The 19,490-nt window shown below is 40.5% G+C and overlaps 1 protein-coding gene across 1 annotated transcript; it reads right to left on the minus strand.

Annotated features, from left to right (window-relative positions):
- Positions 1 to 219: 219 nt before the first annotated feature.
- LOC114668156 (tigger transposable element-derived protein 1-like) lies at positions 220 to 18,382 on the minus strand. The gene is made up of 2 exons (XM_051920784.1): positions 16,829 to 18,382; positions 220 to 342 (listed from the first exon to the last, which is right to left on the minus strand). Exons 1-2 carry the CDS (start codon positions 18,380 to 18,382, stop codon positions 220 to 222), a joined length of 1,677 nt encoding a protein of 558 aa, XP_051776744.1.
- Positions 18,383 to 19,490: the final 1,108 nt, after the last annotated feature.

The following is a 19,490-nucleotide window of genomic DNA, read 5'->3' on the forward strand; positions in this document are numbered from 1 at the left end:
GGCGGAGCTGTGGGGGACAGCTAGTATAATATAAATTTCTTGAAAGTGAAGTAGGAGGTTGTGTACTTCAATCATCCATAAAGCTGTGCTGTCTGAAGATGTGCACTCCTGGCATTGTTACACATGGCATTATGGTCTAAGAGGAAGAACCAGATAATCTATAACAATCTATAAACCACGTTCATGACGCATAGTTCTAATTTTGAAATTAAGAGAATCTCAATCAGGGCTATCAGGACCCATGTGTAGAGTTTGGCAGCCACATTTACTGGCCAGGACCTGGCAGCTAGGTGATCCATGCAGCCTGATGGGCCCTGCATAAAATATGCTGCATGGAGCTGCCTGCAAGATGAAAGGTAAGGGTTAAGTACAATATCAGGTAGGTAAAAAGCAAAGATGGGGTACACCAGAAATTCTAGAACTTGGCAATGGAAACTGGCTCTTGGGATGGGAAACCTTATTTCTCTGGTGGGGAAGGACTTGAATATTGAGGCAGATGACATATTTCTTTGAAATTGGAGGGACAACCTTTAATAGAAGAAAGGAGAACACAGTGTGGGTATGAATGAGAAAGGTTTTAGGCAGTTCTGAAGCCACACCAAATGATCATGCTATCCGAAGACGAACGTGCAGCGCCACCCTTAAAGAATCCCAATGAAGAACTGACCAAGGGTGTGCCATGGAGGTGCATACTTTTAAGGTACACCTTAGGTGGATTAAGAAGAATTACCTCTTTAAACTGACAGACATTTCTCTCTCTGAAACGAAGTTTGCTTTTATACACATGACCTCTAGTACTTAATGCCTGTTTTTTTGCCCATAAACATGTAATGATTAAATTAAAGTCTCCCCTTTTTAATTTCACAGGAAATCTGGATGTAACTTCAGAGGCATTATAATTTCCACACCCTTGGCAAAAATGTTTTTCTAGCATGATTGCCGATTATGTTAGAGAAGAAAATATTTCACCTTCTCTATTGTGTAGACAGCCATCCTACTGGGAAGCTTAAACACTCACGTGGAAAAAATGGAGATATCTGGAGAGGCATAATTAGAAGGAACAATCTGAATCTGAGTATTGCATTGTTATTGGAATTCTCTGTTAATCATGACATTTCTTATAACAAACACTTTGGGGTAACATTCCTGCTTGTAAGTGTACAGTATGTGGTAGCAAAACAAAATGCAAAAAATGGTCAATGTTTGATTTCTAAGTCATTTCATCTGATTTGAGGCTGTATTTTTTAGTCACTGATCAACTGATCAAGGGGAGATAGGTGGGGTGGTTTGTGCATTTAGTTAGGATGTCATATGGGCACCTCCTATGGATGGTATTTCAGGCAGGACACATGGCATATTGGATAATTAGATAACTTGACTGGCCTGGGAACTTCAGGCAATGCTGGGAACATGGGTACTGAAAATTAAATTGGCAGATTAAAGAATTTTGTAAATTAGTAAATTGATCAAATACCACAAGCAGTTTCTGTGTACTCTTTTGGAAGTTGTGAATGGCAGCAACCATTTGCACAAGCCTTCACTCAAAGACTTGAAGATACACACTAATTTTATCTTTTGCACGCTTTCTCTTTTTGAAGTAGACTCATGGCTGGTGTCTTATACTCCTGTCTTTCTTGTCCCATATATACAGTACATTATGAAAAGTGGTAGAAAATTAATATTCTATTATTTATAAGCAGATGATAATATTTTGAACTATAGGAAGGCAGCACTCACCCTGGATTAAACTTTGCTTAGGTGAGACCCATTTAGATTAAGATTAAATTAGATGAGATTAGATTAGATTAAATATAATGTTTTAACCCCAAGGGGAAATTCAGATGCATACAGAAGCAGAAACATAAACAACAAAGGTGCAGACTCACAGGGCAAATAACACAGCCAATCACTCAGTCAATCAATCAATCGATAAATAAATACATTTTGTACAGAAATTTCAAAACTACCTCAAAGTGTATGTCTGAAGGAAGCACTGAATTGCCACATAGCAGAGACACTTCTTTCCACACTGTGGTAGAATGAGTCTGTGTGTACAAATGCTCCAAGGGGGTGTTTCTAGTGTGTCCAGGAGCTGGCTCTCCTGATAAGCTTGTTCAGGCATTGTGCTTCTTTTGGGCTCAGGGTTCTTCTGCAGGAGACTACAGTGTAGAACACCCTACTGACTACTATGGACTGGTGGAACATTTCCACCAGCTTGCTGCACACATCACAAGACCTGAGACTCCTTAGCAAGTGTAGTCTGCTAAGGCCATTCTCCTACAGTGCCACTGTGTTGTCAGACCAGTCCAGTTTGTTGCTTATGTGAACCCCCAGGAACTTGTAGCTCTGCACCACTTCCATGTGCCCCACCCCCCCTAATCCCCCCTAATTAGGGAATCCATTAGGGATTCCCGGACATTTTTCATTCCCGCATTCCCGGGAATGAAACTGCTGTAATTCCCGGGAAAATGGGAACGTCCAAGCTCGCATATATAGTGTGTAAAAGTGTAAAAGTCGATCAAGAAATAACAGAGTTATAGTTGAAAATAATTAAGATGGCGCCATTGCTGCAGCTTGCACTTCATCAGACAACAGCTTTGAACAGCAACTTGAAATTGCAATGCGTCAGTCTGTTGCATCCGCATTATCTGTACCAAGAAACTTGCCATCACAGAATGATGACAAGAAACTGGATGCATCAGTAAAAGCTGAAATGGCGGTGTTTCAGTGCAACGGCAAGCGCGGGCGTTGTTTAGAACAAGTGTATCAGTATCTGATGCACGAAGGTGCGTTCTTGCCTGGACGACCGCACGCTGGACACGTTAATAATAATAAATTACATTTATATAGTGCTTTTCTCAGTACTCAAAGCGCTATCCACACAGGGAAGAACCGAAAAGCAAACCCACAATCTTCCACAGTCTCCTTACTTCAAAGCAGCAGCACTACCACTACACCACCTGTGAGGACGTTGTGCTTTCTACGCTCTTATTACCACAACTAAAGATACATGTACTTATATGACAGCATGAACTGCTTGTAGATAAGGTTAGTCTTTTATTTGTGTCAACATATTGCAGTAGTTTTATTAAAAATAAGTGTCGGCCGTTCTAAAACCGTTCACATGTGAGATGCCCGTGCACTGTGTCATCCCCGGGAATGAAATAAACCCATCCGGGAATGGATTCCCTACCCCCAATAGTGACTGGTCTCATGGACAGCTTGTTATGCCAGAAGTCCATCACCAGCTATTTTGTTTTGTGATGTTGAGTTGCAGGTGATTCTCTCTGCACCACAAGATGAAGTCCTCCACAACCTTCCTGTACTCTGACTTGTCTCCATTATTAATGTAGCCTGTGATTGAGGAGTCATCTGAAAATTCCTGTAGGTGGCAAGCACTGGTATTGTACTGGAAGTCTCACAAACTGCTGTCTGTTGCTGATCCAGGAGATTGTGGGGGTGTCAGGAAGCAAAGCCTTGAGCTTTTTCCCCAGACAATGAATAAGCCATTGTATTATATAGTGTTCCCCCAGCCTGCTAGTTTGCAGTTAACGAAAGAATTTAGGAAGGATATTCCAAAATGGATGACCAGACAGAAAGCTGGATATGCAAGAAAAGTTCTGTGTGTTTACAAAATTTGTATTAATGATGTTAATGGCACTAGAAAAATTTGAAAGTTTGGGATTTAAATATTGTTATTTTGTAAATAAGAAATGCTGCATTTTTGACTTATTAAAATAAAAACAATTCATGGTCATGACTCAGAGCTTAATAACAATTAATGTGCATCATGTAAGGCCTCATATACATTATACTGCATGCAGGAAGAGAGAGACAAAACTGTTTAATCATTTTCATAATATTAATCAAGGGCGGCACGGTGGTGCAGTGGTAGCGCTGCTGCCTCGCAGTTAGGAGACCCGGGTTCGCTTCCCGGGTCCTCCCTGCGTGGAGTTTGCATGTTCCCCCCGTGTCTGCGTGGGTTTCCTCTGGGCGCTCCGGTTTCCTCCCACAGTCCAAAGACATGCAGGTTAGGTGGATTGGCATTTCTAAATTGGTGCTAATGTGTGCTTGGTGTTTGTGTGTGTCCTGCTGTGGGTTGGCACCCTGCCCGGGATTGGTTCCTGCCTTGTGCAGGCTCCAGCCTTGTGCTGGCTCCAGCAGACCCCGTGACCCTGTGTTCGGATTCAGTGGGTTGGAAAATGGGTGGATGGATGGATAATATTAATCAAAGTAAAGAACACTGAAAGGAGAACTGAGGTCACAGCTAGGTATGGTTATTGAAGATCTCTTTCAAACAAAACATCATTTACAGGATGCATGAAAAGATTACTTATAATTATTTAATAACAAGAAATGATATCACATGCCCTACATTCCATAGCAGATTTAACTTTGGATTTTTAATGAAAACCAACAGTGTAAACAGCCCTTTCATTTACGCACAGACACAGAGTGCCTACACAGAATTTTAATTTTGCTACCTACACTGAATGTCTTCAGATGATGCCCCTTATCAAGATATTTTCTGTGCGGTTTGTTTTACAGGTCAGGATATTGCTGCACTGCAAAAATTAAAAAAAGGAGAACGGGTCTTGGGAAAACTTTTTTGAAACTGAATATCTATATCTTATTTTATTTCAGACATGGGAGGGAGTTAAATATTCTCTTTGACAAGCTTGAGACTTTCACTTGCAAGATGCTGATAGTTTGCCACTTCCTAATAGACTCGTATCCTGTCTGGATATGAAGAGAAAAGGAGGTGGAATTTTAACTGGTAGCCAGCACACAATGAATTTTGATTTATGAACACAAGTTACCTTCAAATTTGAATGGAAGAGTATTCCTGTAAAAAGTGAAAGGTAATTGTGAAAATTCATATTCTATTGATTTTTCGGCCCACTGATCAATTTCCCGAACCCATCATTTCTAATGCTGGATTGCTGGTAGCCACAGCCTATGTTGATTGTATTAGGCACAGAGCAGGGAGCAGTCGTAAATAAAGCAACACGCCATGGCTGGGTTTAATCATGTGCACACTAGTTTGTTATCATGTTGTTATGTTATCAATCTAGAACAAATTACATTTTGAAAGTAAATGAAGCAGACTCACATGGATGACAATAAGAAAGCAACATAATTCTTTCATTAATTTTAGGAATTATTGAAATCCCAGCAAAAGTGAAAGGGAAGGTCTACAGGACGGTAGTGAGACCAGCTATGTTACAGTATATGGATTGAAGATGGTGGCACTGACCAGAAAGCAGGAGACAGAGCTGGAGGTGGCAGAGTTAAAGATGCTAAGATTTGCACTGGGGGTGACAAGGATGGATAGGATTAGAAATGAGTACATTAGAGGGTCAGCTCAAGTTGGACAGCTGGGAGACAAAGTCAGAGAGGCGAGATTGCGTTGGTTTGGACATGTGCAGAGGAGAGATGCTGGGTATATTGGGAGAAGGATGCTAAGGATAGAGCTGCCAGGAAAGAGGAAAAGAGGAAGACCTAAGCGAAGGTTTATGGATGTGGTGAGAGAGGACATGCAGGTGATGGGTGTAACAGAACAAGATGACGAGGACAGAAAGATATGGAAGAAGATGATCCGCTGTGGCAACCCCTAACAGAAGCAGCCGAAAGAAGAAGAAGAAGATTGAAATCCTAGTTAAGCACCTACACAATATGCATCAGGAAAACTGAAAATGTATGAAACTACTGATTAAGATCATTCAGAACTTCAAGAGTAAAAATTAGAATGAAGTAAGTAAATTTTTAATTTTTTTTTACTTGTATATGTAGAAAATGATTATAACAAGGCAAATTAGTTAATATATAATAAGAATATACAGTATGATGAAATAAAGAAATAAGTAGACTAATGAGACTGAATATTTAAAGTTCGATGTCATAGGAGACAATCAAGAGACAGCATTAAGAATTTGGGGCACTTGATAATCATTGTTTAATAATCAACAGAATTTGGCCCCACTCGGGCACTGAAAGAAACAAAAGAAGGCACCAATTGTCCAATTGTGTGGTCCACTGTAATGGCTTGCCTCTCACTGGTAGTGTCTTCCGCGAGGGCAAGGTCAGGAATGATGATCACAAACCTGTGTTATATAGTTCCTGGAGCAGAAAGGGCAGGATCAGGATTGCAGGGCCAGAAGTGTCATTATTGTTTGTCACAGTAAGGGTCCTCTGGTTTGAGAGAAGCAAAAGGTAATTAGTTAAAGACAATGCAACCCTGTTTTCCTTCCTTGTACCTTTTCTTTAAGAGCCATGAAGCCACTCCCGCAGCTTGCATGTGTTATGATATACAAGGGACTTAATACTGCATGAGGTGGAACATTAAATATGAAAATACTGTGTTTAAAGAAATTGTGTTAAAAGAGTAAAGACATTGTGACAGGATTCTTAGCTGGAAAGGGGATTCCAAAAGCAAAAGAAGCATAGAGCTAATATATAATATAGGATAGGTCTGGTGAGCCGCTCCAAATGTCAGTGTGATTAAACTGTCACCATGAAGTGGTATAAAATATTTCTTTAGAAAGCAGTATTCTGTCTGTACTGAAATAAAAAGGAAGTAATGGGGGGCTCCCTGAAAAAACAGGGGCCACTATTAGCCCTAAACATAGCAGCAAGAAATACGTGGGTTTTTGTTTTTTTATGTTATGATGGTCAGCCACCAAGGGAGTCCTGACCCATTAAATAATGTTTGAGGCTTAAGTATACTGTGATACCCAGTGCCACCAAAAGGAACTCAGTGAGGATGACACCACAACCTGCAGACAGGCCACTTGCAGCTAAGAGTTAGAGGGTGAGCTGGGACAAAGGCTCAACTGGAAGGGAGGTCATATAGCCTGAATAAGGAGAGAGAAGAGGAAACTGAATTGAGAGGTGTGTAGTAGATAGATAGATAGATAGATAGATAGATAGATAGATAGATAGATAGATAGATAGATAGATAGATAGATAGATAGATAGATAGATAGATAGATAGATAGATAGATAGATAGATACTTTATTAATCCCAATGGGAAATTCACAATTTTTATTTAAATTGCATTAAATTACATTTTTAGAGCAGTGTGGTACATGAGGCACTGGGTTTCAGAATGGAAGGCAAGTGGAGAAGGTATCGCATCTGCCAGATGGGGCTCTGAACCTGTCAAAACTGGACAAACAGGAGTTTGCCTGAAGAACACCGTGATATTAAACAAATAGTATTCCCACCTATATAAATGAAAGTCCCAACTTCTTCTGACATATGTTCCCTTAGGCAATCACACTTGAATTCCACTGAAAGGACAGAAAGTAACTTAATCACTTTTATGCGCCAAATTGATATTTGATATTCAGCACCTCCTTTCACCAGCTGTGCAAAGGGGGTCTTAGAATCTTCTATCTCACTTTGGACACTGACTACTATGTTTTACGGCAGAAATATGACTCCAAATTAATTCCACTTCAGTAATACTATTCAGTTAATTACGTTTCTGAAGCAATCGCGAATCATTCTAATTACATTCTGAGCATTCTGGGATATCTCATGAGCACCATAATATTTTATGCTGAAGTGCTATCATCTGCATGTTCACTGTTTAGAAGCAACTGAATTATCCCAGTAATCCCAACTGGATACAGTGTCACTGTAATTACACCAGCACAAGTATCTAAAATGACACACAAAAATGAAAATGGCTACATTCCTTTTTGTTTCTGTGCACATTTTTAATCTTTACATGGCAGTGGGGTTTTGATATGTCCTTTTTCTTTCCCCATGAACAGCATATGAACATTCACTCATTCACCCAGTTAGTAACTTGTTTGCCTTCTGCTTCACCTACTGCAATGACTGACAACAGGCTGAGCACATCAGATCAGCGCTCCCTTTGCCCTTCAGCAGTCTTCAACTTCTCTTGGAAAATTCTGTTTGTCCTATGTCTATTCTAAAGTCTTTTACAAGGTGTCAAAGAAGAGACAAATGAGTTGTAAAAATGTTTGGGGCAGCCACCTGTATAAATTTTCCTAGTTGCAAAAGAGTTGAGAAAAGAGTATATACGTGTACAAATTCAAGTCCAAAACAGAACTGTCTTGTTGAGGCAAAGATGACGGTTTTAAAGCAGAGGATAGGAAGTGACGTCATCTGGGCCGGATCCAGAAGTGACGTTGTTAAACCTGGAACTGGAAGTGACATCATCGGGGCCAGGCACAATTTCCCGTAATTGGTCTGCAGTGGAAAGAAAGGGTCAGTACACTCTGCCACCCCTTGGTCTGGCATGGAATTCAGGCCCTTTAGCTGCCTCCCATACATTTGTGTGTGACAAAGGGTATTGTACCTATCAGGTATCCTCAGTAAAGGCCTTAACCACCTGAACTGTCTTGTTGACTCTGAGGTCCTCCAATATTTTAAGTTCTACTCATTTTCACAGGTAGTTCTATACAGAAATCTCTTTTGTCACTTAGCAGTAACAATCTCATGGTCATGAGTGCTGGTCAGTGACTGAAATAATCCGCCATGATGGAAACACAGACTGATCAGTGAAAAGAGGGCCTCTGCTGCAGACACAGCGCCTTTTAATCTTCTGCTCATGTCCAGTGATCAATTTCACACTGTCACACACTCACGATTAGGGGGAGCGCAAAAGAACAAAAGGTGAAGGTTTAGAACAAAGTACTAATGGCTTTCTCTCTTCCTCAACAGAAAAAATGAAGATTAAAGAACACATCTTTCAGAAGTCCCACAGGGTAATGTTCGTTCCGGCTCCATCAGATAACTCGACGTCTGGGTCTCTTTCCATCAATGTTACTTCCGTCTCAAAATGATGACTTCACTCCCGGTCCCTTACCGATGACCTCATTTCCAGCTCCTGATTATGACATCATCTCCGTCCGTCACCATCAATGTACAGTAATCCCTCGCTACTTCGCGGTTCACTTTTCGCGGATTCATGACTTCGCGGATTTTATATGTAAGCATATCTAAATTCATAACGCGGATTTTTCGCTGCTTTGCGGGTTTCTGCGGACAATGGGTCTTTTTACTTGCTTCCTCAGTTGGTTTGCCCATTTGATTTCATACAAGAGATGCTATTGGCGGATGGCTGAGAAGCTACCCAATCAGAGCACGCAGTTAAGTTCCTGTGTGCTGCTGATTGGCTCAGCGATGGAGTGTTGCATTAACCAGGAAGTCTCATCTCACTCATTCATCATTAACGTGCTAATGCTTCAGGGGCCGTGTCCAAGCACCAACAGAAGATGCAAATGATTGCAGAAAAGGTAAAAGTTTTGGATATGTTGAAGGAAGGGAACAGCTACACCGCTGCAGGACATCGATTCTTTTTATTTAAAAAGGAGGAAAAGCATATAAGATCTACGGCCGCAGTGTCCTTTAACCAGGGTGCAAAACGAGTTGCAAGTGGACGTGATAAGGCAGTAGTCTGGATGGAATCTGCTTTAGGAATCTTTGCAACAAGGTCGACAACGTCATGACCGCCTACAAGCTGCTACGTGTATTTCGCTACACAGTAAGTGTAAACTTATCTACCGATTTCATATTGCTTAGCAGTTGTCCCTGTTTTTAATAGAGTAAATGGTGGGTTGTAAACAATACAGGGAGGGTTTAAAAACGTCCAAATACACGTTAAATAATTAAATAAATATAGTGTCCCTACTTTGCGGAAATTCAGTTATCGCGGTCGGCCTTGGAACCTATCTCCCGCGATAAGTGAGGGATTACTGTAATTTCCATCACTACTCAATTCCGTTTCCGGTTCTAATTTTCACTTCCTGCCATGTATGCATAAAAATACTGCAAAGCTTTGTTTTGGTTGTCAAAATCGTAACCTTAGATCTTCAAATGAGTGTCTGCTTAGAATTCCAAGACCTAAACTTAAAAGAAGTAGTGAGGTGGCCTTCTGCTGTTATGCACCTAAAATCTGGAATAGCTTGCCAATAGGAATTTGCCAGGCTAATACAGTGGAGCACTTTAAATCACTGCTGAAAACACATTACTTTAACATGGCTTTCTCATAGCTTCATTTTAGTTTAATCCCAATGCTCTGTATATTCAATTAATTATCATTATTATTCATGGTGGCTCCAAAATCCGTACTAACCCCTACTTTCTCTTCTGTTCTTTTTCTGGATTTCTGTGGTGGCGATCTGTGCCACCACCACCTAATCAAAGCACCGTGATGTCCGTACATTGATGGATTAAAGGCCAGAACTCCACATGACCGTCTTCAAGTCCTTCCATGAGAACCCTGAATACCATGAGGACTGATTGATGTCATTTATGTTAGGTAGAATGCCTAGAGGGGGCTGGGTGGTCTCATGGCCTGGAACCCCTGCAGATTTTATTTTTTCTCCAGCTTCTGGAGTTTGTTGTTTATTCTGTCCTCCCTGGGCATCGAACCTTACTTTTATTCTATGTGTATTAGTGTTTTCTTATTTTAATTCTTATTTTGTCTTTTTTTCTCTTTCTTCATCATGTAAAGCACTTTGAGCTACATTATTTGTATGTGTTATATAAATAAATGTTGTTGTTGTTATCAAATGTCTGATTTATTCAATTTTGACCACAGTTTCAGTCTTTCACGATTTCTTGGATCCACAGACACTATGTGGGGAATTCCTCCAACCCTTAATCTGTGCTATTTGTTTTTTATTTCATTACTAGTTGATTACCCAGTGGCTTCGCTCACTGAGTGCAAGGAAAAAAAATAAAATGTAGTCTATAAGTTATTAAACAGAAAACATTAACATTTAAGAAGTAAAGATACATTGAGCACTACTGGAGTGGTTTCGGGTAAACTACATTTTAAAGGCGCTATAACACAGCAGGTAAGTAGTAGATCCCTTGTGAAAGGTACTACACGACCGCTGTGGTATATAAATTACATTTTCTAGGTGATCGTCCAAATTTTTGCCTGACAACCTTGTACTACATGCCTGTGATTTACTTGTTAAAATAATTAATCACAAAAGCAAGTTTGAAAGTTGCGGGGTTTTAGTGACCCAAACTCACCTTAAGGGACAGTAAGTAGTTGTGCAGGGCAATTTACAAACAGAGTCCTGCTTCGATTGCACCGATTACACTCATTTGCAAAGATTTCCACTCTTCCAGGAGCCAACGGGGGACTTGAAGTGTCACAAACAGTGCAAGAAAAGAGGACGCTGCCCGAAACTGCGAAGCTCTCAACTCGGCGGAGCAGCCCGACATTCCGTGCCTCCCAGCATCCACTTTGTTCTCACGACTCCTTGCAGCTGAAGGCGGTCTTGTCTTCACATTGTTTACAGCTCGGCGCAGTTGAAAGAAGAAAGACGCAAAGCTGTTTTCCTCATCTCTTCTACTATCAAGTACTGCCAACTAAAAAAAAAGTTACAATGTGGCAGTTTCAGCGACAGTCACGTGGACGAAAAAAATAAAACTTCTCTGTCAGAACACGCCTGGTGGTGGACGGCTCAGTGCTGTAGTCCAGACAGGAGGGCTGGGAGAGGGCGACGCGGGGTGCACTTCTATGGCATAGATCGGTGTGTTTGTGTTTACTTCTTTTTAATATCAGTAAAATAACTCTAACACAAATAATAACAATTCTTAAAGACGATATAAAAATGGCGTCCACAGACTAAGTGATTAGTTCCTATATTATAATATGTTCTGTGGTCATAGGTAATTTCCATATCGTGTTGTCATATGTAATTTCAGTTTCATATGTAATTTCCATATCACGTGGTCATACGTAATTTCCGTTTCAAACGCGAAAAGAATTTTATATATATAGTGTGATGGATGGTCGGCGAAAGTTTCCGGCCCTCACCCCCAGGCCGCCAGGAGGAGCTCTCTCGACAGCATGGATGTACCCCGAATTCCAGCAGGGCCTCATGGACTTTGTAGTTTCTATGCACAACCCTGCTGGATACCTTGGGGACCACCGGGAGTTGCTGTAGGGAGGCTGTTGGACTCTTATGTGCCCTATAACCTGGAAGTACATCCTGGTCACATGAACAGGAGAAATGACGTACTTCCAGGTTGAAGAAAAGGACTTTTACCCTGACCCGGAAGTAATAAGGACTTGTGGACTGTTGGGCAGGAACACTTCAGGGTCAGGGGGTATAAAAGGACTCTGGGAAAGCCCAGACACTGAGCTGAGCTGGGAGGAAGGGTGGCGAAGTGTCTGGGAGAGGAAGATTGGTATTGTCTTTATAGAGAATAGTGTTGGTTTATTATATGTGTAGTGTGGAGTGTAGAGTGCTTGGTGCACACTATTATTATTTAATAAATAATAATTATACTTTTACCTCATGGCTGGCGTTGTACCTGAGGGTTCAAGGGAGCTCTAGCACCCCCTACTGCTACAATAGATAACACTTATCTCTATTCTCTCCTGTGAATCAGAGGTCATTATACTAAACGTTCACATGTAGAATGCAATGTTTTCTCAGAGAAAATTCTACCTTTGGATTTGGATGATTTTCCCAAATACGCTACATTATTTCCATATCCTAAATATGTTGAACTAAGCTGTGAAATGCTGTACTAATCAAATGAGGGCAAGTTGACAATATCATCCATAAAGAGCAAAAATGCAACTTACAGGTCTAGAAGTCTCAGCTGTCTCTGGATATACTGTTTGTGAAAACCCATAGACAGGAAAGGAATGTATGAAAAATGGTTTACTTTGATATGCTCTTTGTGTGCCATTCAACTATTGCACATACTCAGTTGTTTTTTTTACTGATGTGCTCTCCCTGTGTAAGCACTGGATCCGTGATCTTTTACTGGGCACTTCTACAGGGTCAGCCATTTTTTAATATACCAACACTGGCCAGCTCTACCATCATATGTGTATCTTAGATAACTGTCTGTTTTATCATTCCCTCTTTGTAAATGGGTATACAGTGTGTAATGCATTTACAATAGAATATTGTTATAGTCTCTTGCCAGACAGGAAGGACAAATCTGTCTTGATTCTCTGATTTTCAGTGCTGCAATGTGAAGACGAACTTTTATTAGCAAACAACAGAATTATAACTTGAAGAGACAGTACCTATTTACAAACCTCTGGTTGTTGTGCCCGTGGGATATGCCTTAACTTAATCACTACTCTTACTCCCAAACTACTGCAGTCCTATCTCGTGCTTGGTCTTCTGCTTCAGCGTCTAAGCCCTGAAGCACACCAGTAATGTGCATGGAAACAGGGACATCTTCTCTGCTTCTTTAATGCAACTACTATGCTGTTCATCTTGACAAGCGGGCAAGTTTACTTATTTATTATCAATTAGCATAAACTTACATCACTCTCCCTACCAAAACTGCAACACCAATTTCCCGACTAAGCAGCCCCTTTTTTCTTAAACAACATCAAGGAATCCTGTGACTGCTAGTTTGCATACCAAGGGCAGGCAGATTCGACCCCGGGCTGTTATCATAGCCTCATCCTACAGATGAAGATCATCTGTGCTCACCCACTCCTCACCATCACCAAGTGTTCCCAGCAGCATGAGCTTGCACACCTGTCCGCGCTTCTGCTATCTTGACTTGTGAGAACACTGGATGTAAGGCAGGACAAAATCCAGGCTACGGCACTGGTCCATTGCAGGGTCTCACTCATTAAAATAACTCTAAAGAGGCAACTTGGAATTACTAGTTAACCTATACATTAGGGGGATGAGGGGAGGTTTAGGAAAAATGAAGGACATGAGGAGAACGTGAAAACTGTACACAGATGTGTGGGCGCAGCATCAAGACACTGAATCTGTGAGGAAGTCATACTATCAGCTTAAACCTTTGTTTATTATTGTTATTCTTTATTTAGCAAAAGTATTTACATTAAGCATCTTAAAAATCCATCCATCCATTATCCAACCTGCTATATCCTAACTACAGGGTCACGGGGGTCTGCTGGAGCCAATCCCAGCCAACACAGGGCGTAAGGCAGGATGCAAACACCGGGCAGGGTGCCAGCCCACCACTGGGCACCCACACCAAGCATGTCTTTGGACTGTGGGAGGAAACTGGAGTACCCAGAGGAAACCCACGCAGACACGGGGAGAACATGCAAACTCCACGCACAGAAGACCCGGGAAGCAAACCCGGGTCTCCTAACTACGAGGCAGCACTGTGCCGCCCCTATCTTAAAAATGACAACTGCAATAGCACTTAGTGATGTATGTATGAAATTGGCGATTGAGACCTTTTAAGAGAAAAAAGAAATATTTATCTGTGAGCCCAATTCATTATGACACTGGACTTAGATGTGAGGTTAGGACTAGGGTACTGCTTAAAGTAGGATGGGCAAAAAACTTCAGGTGGACTGTAAAACTGATGGAACAGTGACAAATTGTGCTTTCTATCCTAAATTGCAATAAATAAGTCCAGAGACAATGTGCTCCCCCCTCGTTTAAAGTACCCCACCCACCCCTCAAAGGGGAGTGTGGGGCCATTATAGAACACTGAGGCAAATCTTTCATTAAAGATTTAAAGGAAAGAATAAGCATTCAAGCAGGGCCGGATTTATATGAAAAGAGGCCCTAGGCTATTCCACTTATGAGGCCCTTTCACCTTCCATTTTTAAGTTTGTAAATTACATGAGAGATAATAAAATTTTGCTAACAATTTGAATGTAGGCCCCTCTTGATCTTGAGGCCCTAGGCTGAAGCCTAGTTAGCCTATAGGAAAATCCGGCCCTGCATTCAAGATGCTTTTTCATTCTTTGTCTTGTCTTTGCACAATGTCTTGTCTTGTTTGTGTTTTAATTTTAAATCTTAATTTTAATTTAATTTTAATTTTTTATTTGCACTTCATGTTTTTATACTGTGGACCCTGAGCTTCACAATTTTGTCTATTTGTATACTTGTATATGGTTGAGATGACAATAAAGTTCGCTTTGACTTTGAGGGGCACAACCCATGTCTGGGATATAGACTGTGTTCAAAACTGAATCATCCTTTTGCTAACCTCCAATATACACACATATTCATGCAGTCATTTTTGCATGAATAAATATACATTGTCACACACGTGCGAGTAGGAGGCAGCTAAAGGGTCTGAGTAAGTGTAATAAAACATCCGACCAGGGGGTGGCGGAGTGTGCTGACTGTCTTTCTCAGTTCCCTACAGACCTTTCCTGGGAAATCCTTTAAGGTTCTGGTGCCTCAGCTGACGTCACTTCCGAAGCCGGCCCCTTTGCTGACGTCACTTCCGAAGCCAGCCCCTTTGCTGACGTCACTTCTGTTTCCGGCCATTTTGATGACATCAGTTCCTCTACAGGCCTTTAAAGCCTCCATCTTGGGCTACTATAGTCAGTTCTGTTTTGGACTCTGTAATATGCACATCGTGCTACTTATTGCAACGCTTTTGCAGCTGGGAAAAACAATATATGGGTGGCTGCCCCAAACCTTTATGATGTCTTAGACTCTTGATTATCACAACATACAAACAAACAGATGCCAACTCAGCTTTATTTATATTGATTATGGTTTCAGTTGTATGTTAAATTTCATGTTAATTCATTAGCGCTCCAGGTCTAATTTCTATATTTTCTGTTATAATGCAAAGCATTCAACACAAGTTGAATTACAATACGACTGTTGGGAACACAAGCTGCAAGCCAGGAACGTTCTTAAGATGGGATGTTAGTCCAGCAATGCAAAAGTGTTTTTTAATTTTATTTTCTTGTGAGAGTACAATGAATAGCAATAGTTTCTTCTGCTTTTGATGTCCTGATTGCTTTTTCTGTAAACATATACAATACTAATAAATATGGAAATGTAATACAGTAATACCTCGGATAACGACCACAATCCGTTCCGAAAAGTGGGTCGTTATCCGAAATGGTCGCTATCCGAAACAATTTTCTCCATAAGGAATAAAGGAAATAGAAATAATTGGTTCCTAGCCCCTGTTGACTCGCTAATATATGAAAGTTACAGGCTATATAGGTATGTTTTTTTAAATGGGAACAGTTATAATACAGTATAAATGATGTTAAATAAAAATAAAAACATTAAAGAAAGCATTTAAACATAAGAAAACATAGGAAAACTTATCGTTTTGACTGACATGTAGCATTGGTAGGCTTGGCTATGACCGACTGAAAATGCAATGTGTAGGAACAAAATCATTATGAATAAGCACATAACATAATTCTGTAACTAAAAACTAAAGAAATGACACTACAGCATGGAATTAAAAAAAAATGTGGAATCTTACCTTTCTAGTGAGGCGATTACGACAGCAAAGGGAGGGTCACGGCAGAGGAGGGAGGGTCACGGCAGAGGAGGGAGGGCATATGACAGATACGCTACGTATGGCAGAAAACAATAGCACTATGAATAAGCACATAACATAATTCTGTAACTAAAAACTAAAGAAATGACACTACAGCATGGAATAAAAAAAAAAAATGTGGAATCTTACCTTTCTAGTGAGGCGATTACGACAGCAAAGGGAGGGTCAAGGCAGAGGAGGGAGGGCATACAGTATGACAGATACGCTACGTATGGCAGAAAACAATAGCACTGGGTAACTTTAATACGTAAACACATTTTACTGTTTACTGTACATAACTTTATTTTACGAAACTAATTTACAAAACACTTTTTTTTTATTTTTATGCTTTTTTTTTTTATGGAGGTGTGGGGAGGAAGGGGTGGAATTACTGCTTAGAGGGGGAATCCCCCTCCATGAGAACATCGGGGGATGTCCTCTGTCGCTTTGAGGTTGAAGAAAAAAACTTGTCCAGTGTCTGTTGCTTCTGCCTTTTTGTAGCACTTTTCGATAATACGACATCACATTATCATTGAACATGTTCAGGCTCCTACTGCCTACCGCACTGTTTGGGAAAGATTTTTCTACAAACAATTGCAATTCCCCCCACTTAGCACACATTTCTTTAATCACTGAACTTGGGACTTCCTCCTTCCCTTCCTCTTCCCCCTCCGAAGACATATCCTCAGCCAAATTCTTTTCTTGCTCAGCCTGAAGGTGCTGCAACTCTTCAGTAGTGAGTTCATTACTGTGCTCCTCCACAAGTTCTTCAACATCGTTATTATCCACCTCCAACCCCATGCTTTGGCCCAGGGAAACAATTTCATCAACAATTTCTGGTTTGAATCCTTCAAAATCTCGCTCTGGAACACAGTCTGGCCAGAGTTTCCTCCATCCTGCATTCATATTACGGTAGGTCACTTGGTTCCATGCATTATCAATAAGATGAACACAATTCAAAATGTTGAAATGATTCTTCCAAAATTCCTTCAGAGTTAAGTTGGTATCGTTCGTTATATCGAAGCACTTTCTGAATAAGGCTTTCGTGTACAATTTCTTGAAGTTTGAAATGACCTGTTGATCCATGGGCTGCAGCAAAGGGGTTGTGTTCGGTGGCAGATAACGAACTTGAATAAAGTCGAACTCTTCTTCTAAGTACTCGTCGATGTTTGGAGGATGTGCTGGAGCATTATCCAGCAGGAGAAGGCATTTGAGGGGAAGGTTGTTCTTCTCTAGGTATTCTTTCACAGCCGGGGCAAAAACTTCGGTCACCCACTCGACAAAAAATTGGCGGGTCACCCAAGCTTTAGAATTAGACCTCCACATAACAGGCAATTTCTGTTTTATTACATTATGCTTCTTAAATACTCTTGGATTGTCCGAATGGTAGACTAACAGCGGCTTCAGCTTAAAATCCCCACTGGCGTTACCGCACAATAGAAGAGTTAGCCTATCTTTCATAGGCTTGTGCCCTGGCAATGCTTTCTCTTCCTTCGTTATGTACGTTTTATTCGGCATCTTCTTCCAAAACAGGCCTGTTTCATCCGCATTAAATACCTGTTGCGGGACGTAACTTTCTTCTTCTATGATTTTTTTGAATTCTAGGATGAACTTCTCGGCCCCTGCCTTGTCGGAACTAGCTGCTTCCCCATGCCTTATGACGCTGTGGATGCCTGTTCTGTGCTTAAAGTTTTCAAACCAGCCTCGACTGGCTTTGAAAACAAAATCACTCAAAGCACTTGTCTGTGGGGTTTTCTTCTTCAAATCTTCGTAGATTTGCAGCGCCTTCTCACTAATGAATGCCTCACTGATGCTAGCACCTTCTAACTGTTTTTCATTTATATACACAAGCAACAACTTTTCTACTTCGTCTATTATTTGAGGCCTTTGCTTTGTTATAATAGTCATTCCTTTTGACACATTAGCTTCTTTAACCTGCTCCTTTTTCTTTAAAATCGTCGAGATTGTCGACTTTGACTTGCCGTATTCTCTTGCGATATCCGACACATGCATGCCTCGTTCATACTTGGCAATAATTTCTTTTTTCAATTCAATTGTTGGCCGCTGCCTTATTACTGCACTGCTACCAGCTTTCTTAATCTTCTTTGGAGCCATGATTGAGGGCTATATATTATTAAATAAAGCAACAAAATCACTAAATAAGAAGGATGCACACCGATAAAGATAATGAACGTCTGTTCGTAACCGTGTCTCGAGCGCAAAGGAAGATGGGAAGCTGGCCGCTGTCCGCTGGTCGCGTGTGCGTCGCTATCCGAAATTTTGTTCGCTATCGGAGGCAAATTTTTAGTGAAATTATTGGTCGTTATCCGAATTGTTCGTTATCAAAGGCGTTCTCTAACCGAGGTTCTACTGTAGTCCGGTAGTAACTAGCTTGATAACTCTCAAGTGCTTTGGTCAGGGTAGAAGGTGTTTTCATGCAATTGTTTTCACTAATTTTAGCATTCTGCATAAAAAAAGTCTATTTCTTTTATTCTAAGATAACATAGTTAATTGTGTCAAATTACAGTACATGTAAAATGTAATTAAGGGAGCTGAACAGGATTTAACCTACACTGCAAAGTGTGAATCTGTTAATTAATCAAAACAGAGTTAAGAAAAATTCTTCAATTATTAGATTATTGCATAAATAGTATAAATGGACTTTTCTTTACAGGGTTACTCCAATGTTAGTGTTCTCTAACTGAACTGCCTTATGTTAAACTGACCACTGAGGATTAATGCATGTTTAAATTTACAAAGCATGTTTACATGGAACCTGTTGACATAACTGGATTAAGTGATTTTGTTTTATTAATGTTATCAGAAACTCTAGACATGACATTTAACATTCTGTTATCTCCAGTTTTTGTTGTACAGTATGTCTAGTATTTTGCACAGCTGTGTAGGCTTGTATGAACAATATATCACCATACAAAAATACAGTTTTTTAAAGGTTTTTGATGATCATGCTCCTCCTTTTTTAAATTCCTCATAGTTATTAATTAAAATTACAACACAAAACTAATAACATGACACAAATCTTTCTGTCCACTCTGTAAGAGCCATTTGCTAGTGTCACACATGTGCGAGTAGGAGAACATTGTATGGATCAAGTGAAGGTAATTCCAGGCCAAACCTTCTCCTGTTATCTCTGCAGATCAGAAAACCTGTCTGACTCAACATTGATGACGTCACTTCCGGTTCCAGCGCCTAATAAGTAACC

This window comes from Erpetoichthys calabaricus, chromosome 17 (genome assembly GCF_900747795.2).
Source record: "Erpetoichthys calabaricus chromosome 17, fErpCal1.3, whole genome shotgun sequence".
Taxonomy (NCBI): Eukaryota; Metazoa; Chordata; class Cladistia; order Polypteriformes; family Polypteridae; genus Erpetoichthys; species Erpetoichthys calabaricus.

Excerpts from the sequence above, each read along its gene's own strand:
- LOC114668156 (XM_051920784.1), bottom strand. The coding sequence starts at position 18,382 with ATGGCTCCAAAGAAGATTAAGAAAGCTGGTAGCAGTGCAGTAATAAGG. Across the intron at positions 343-16,828 it reads AATCTTTCCCAAACAGTGCG|GCAGCTCCATGCAGCATATT; the intron begins GTAGGCAGTAGG and ends TTCATCTTGCAG.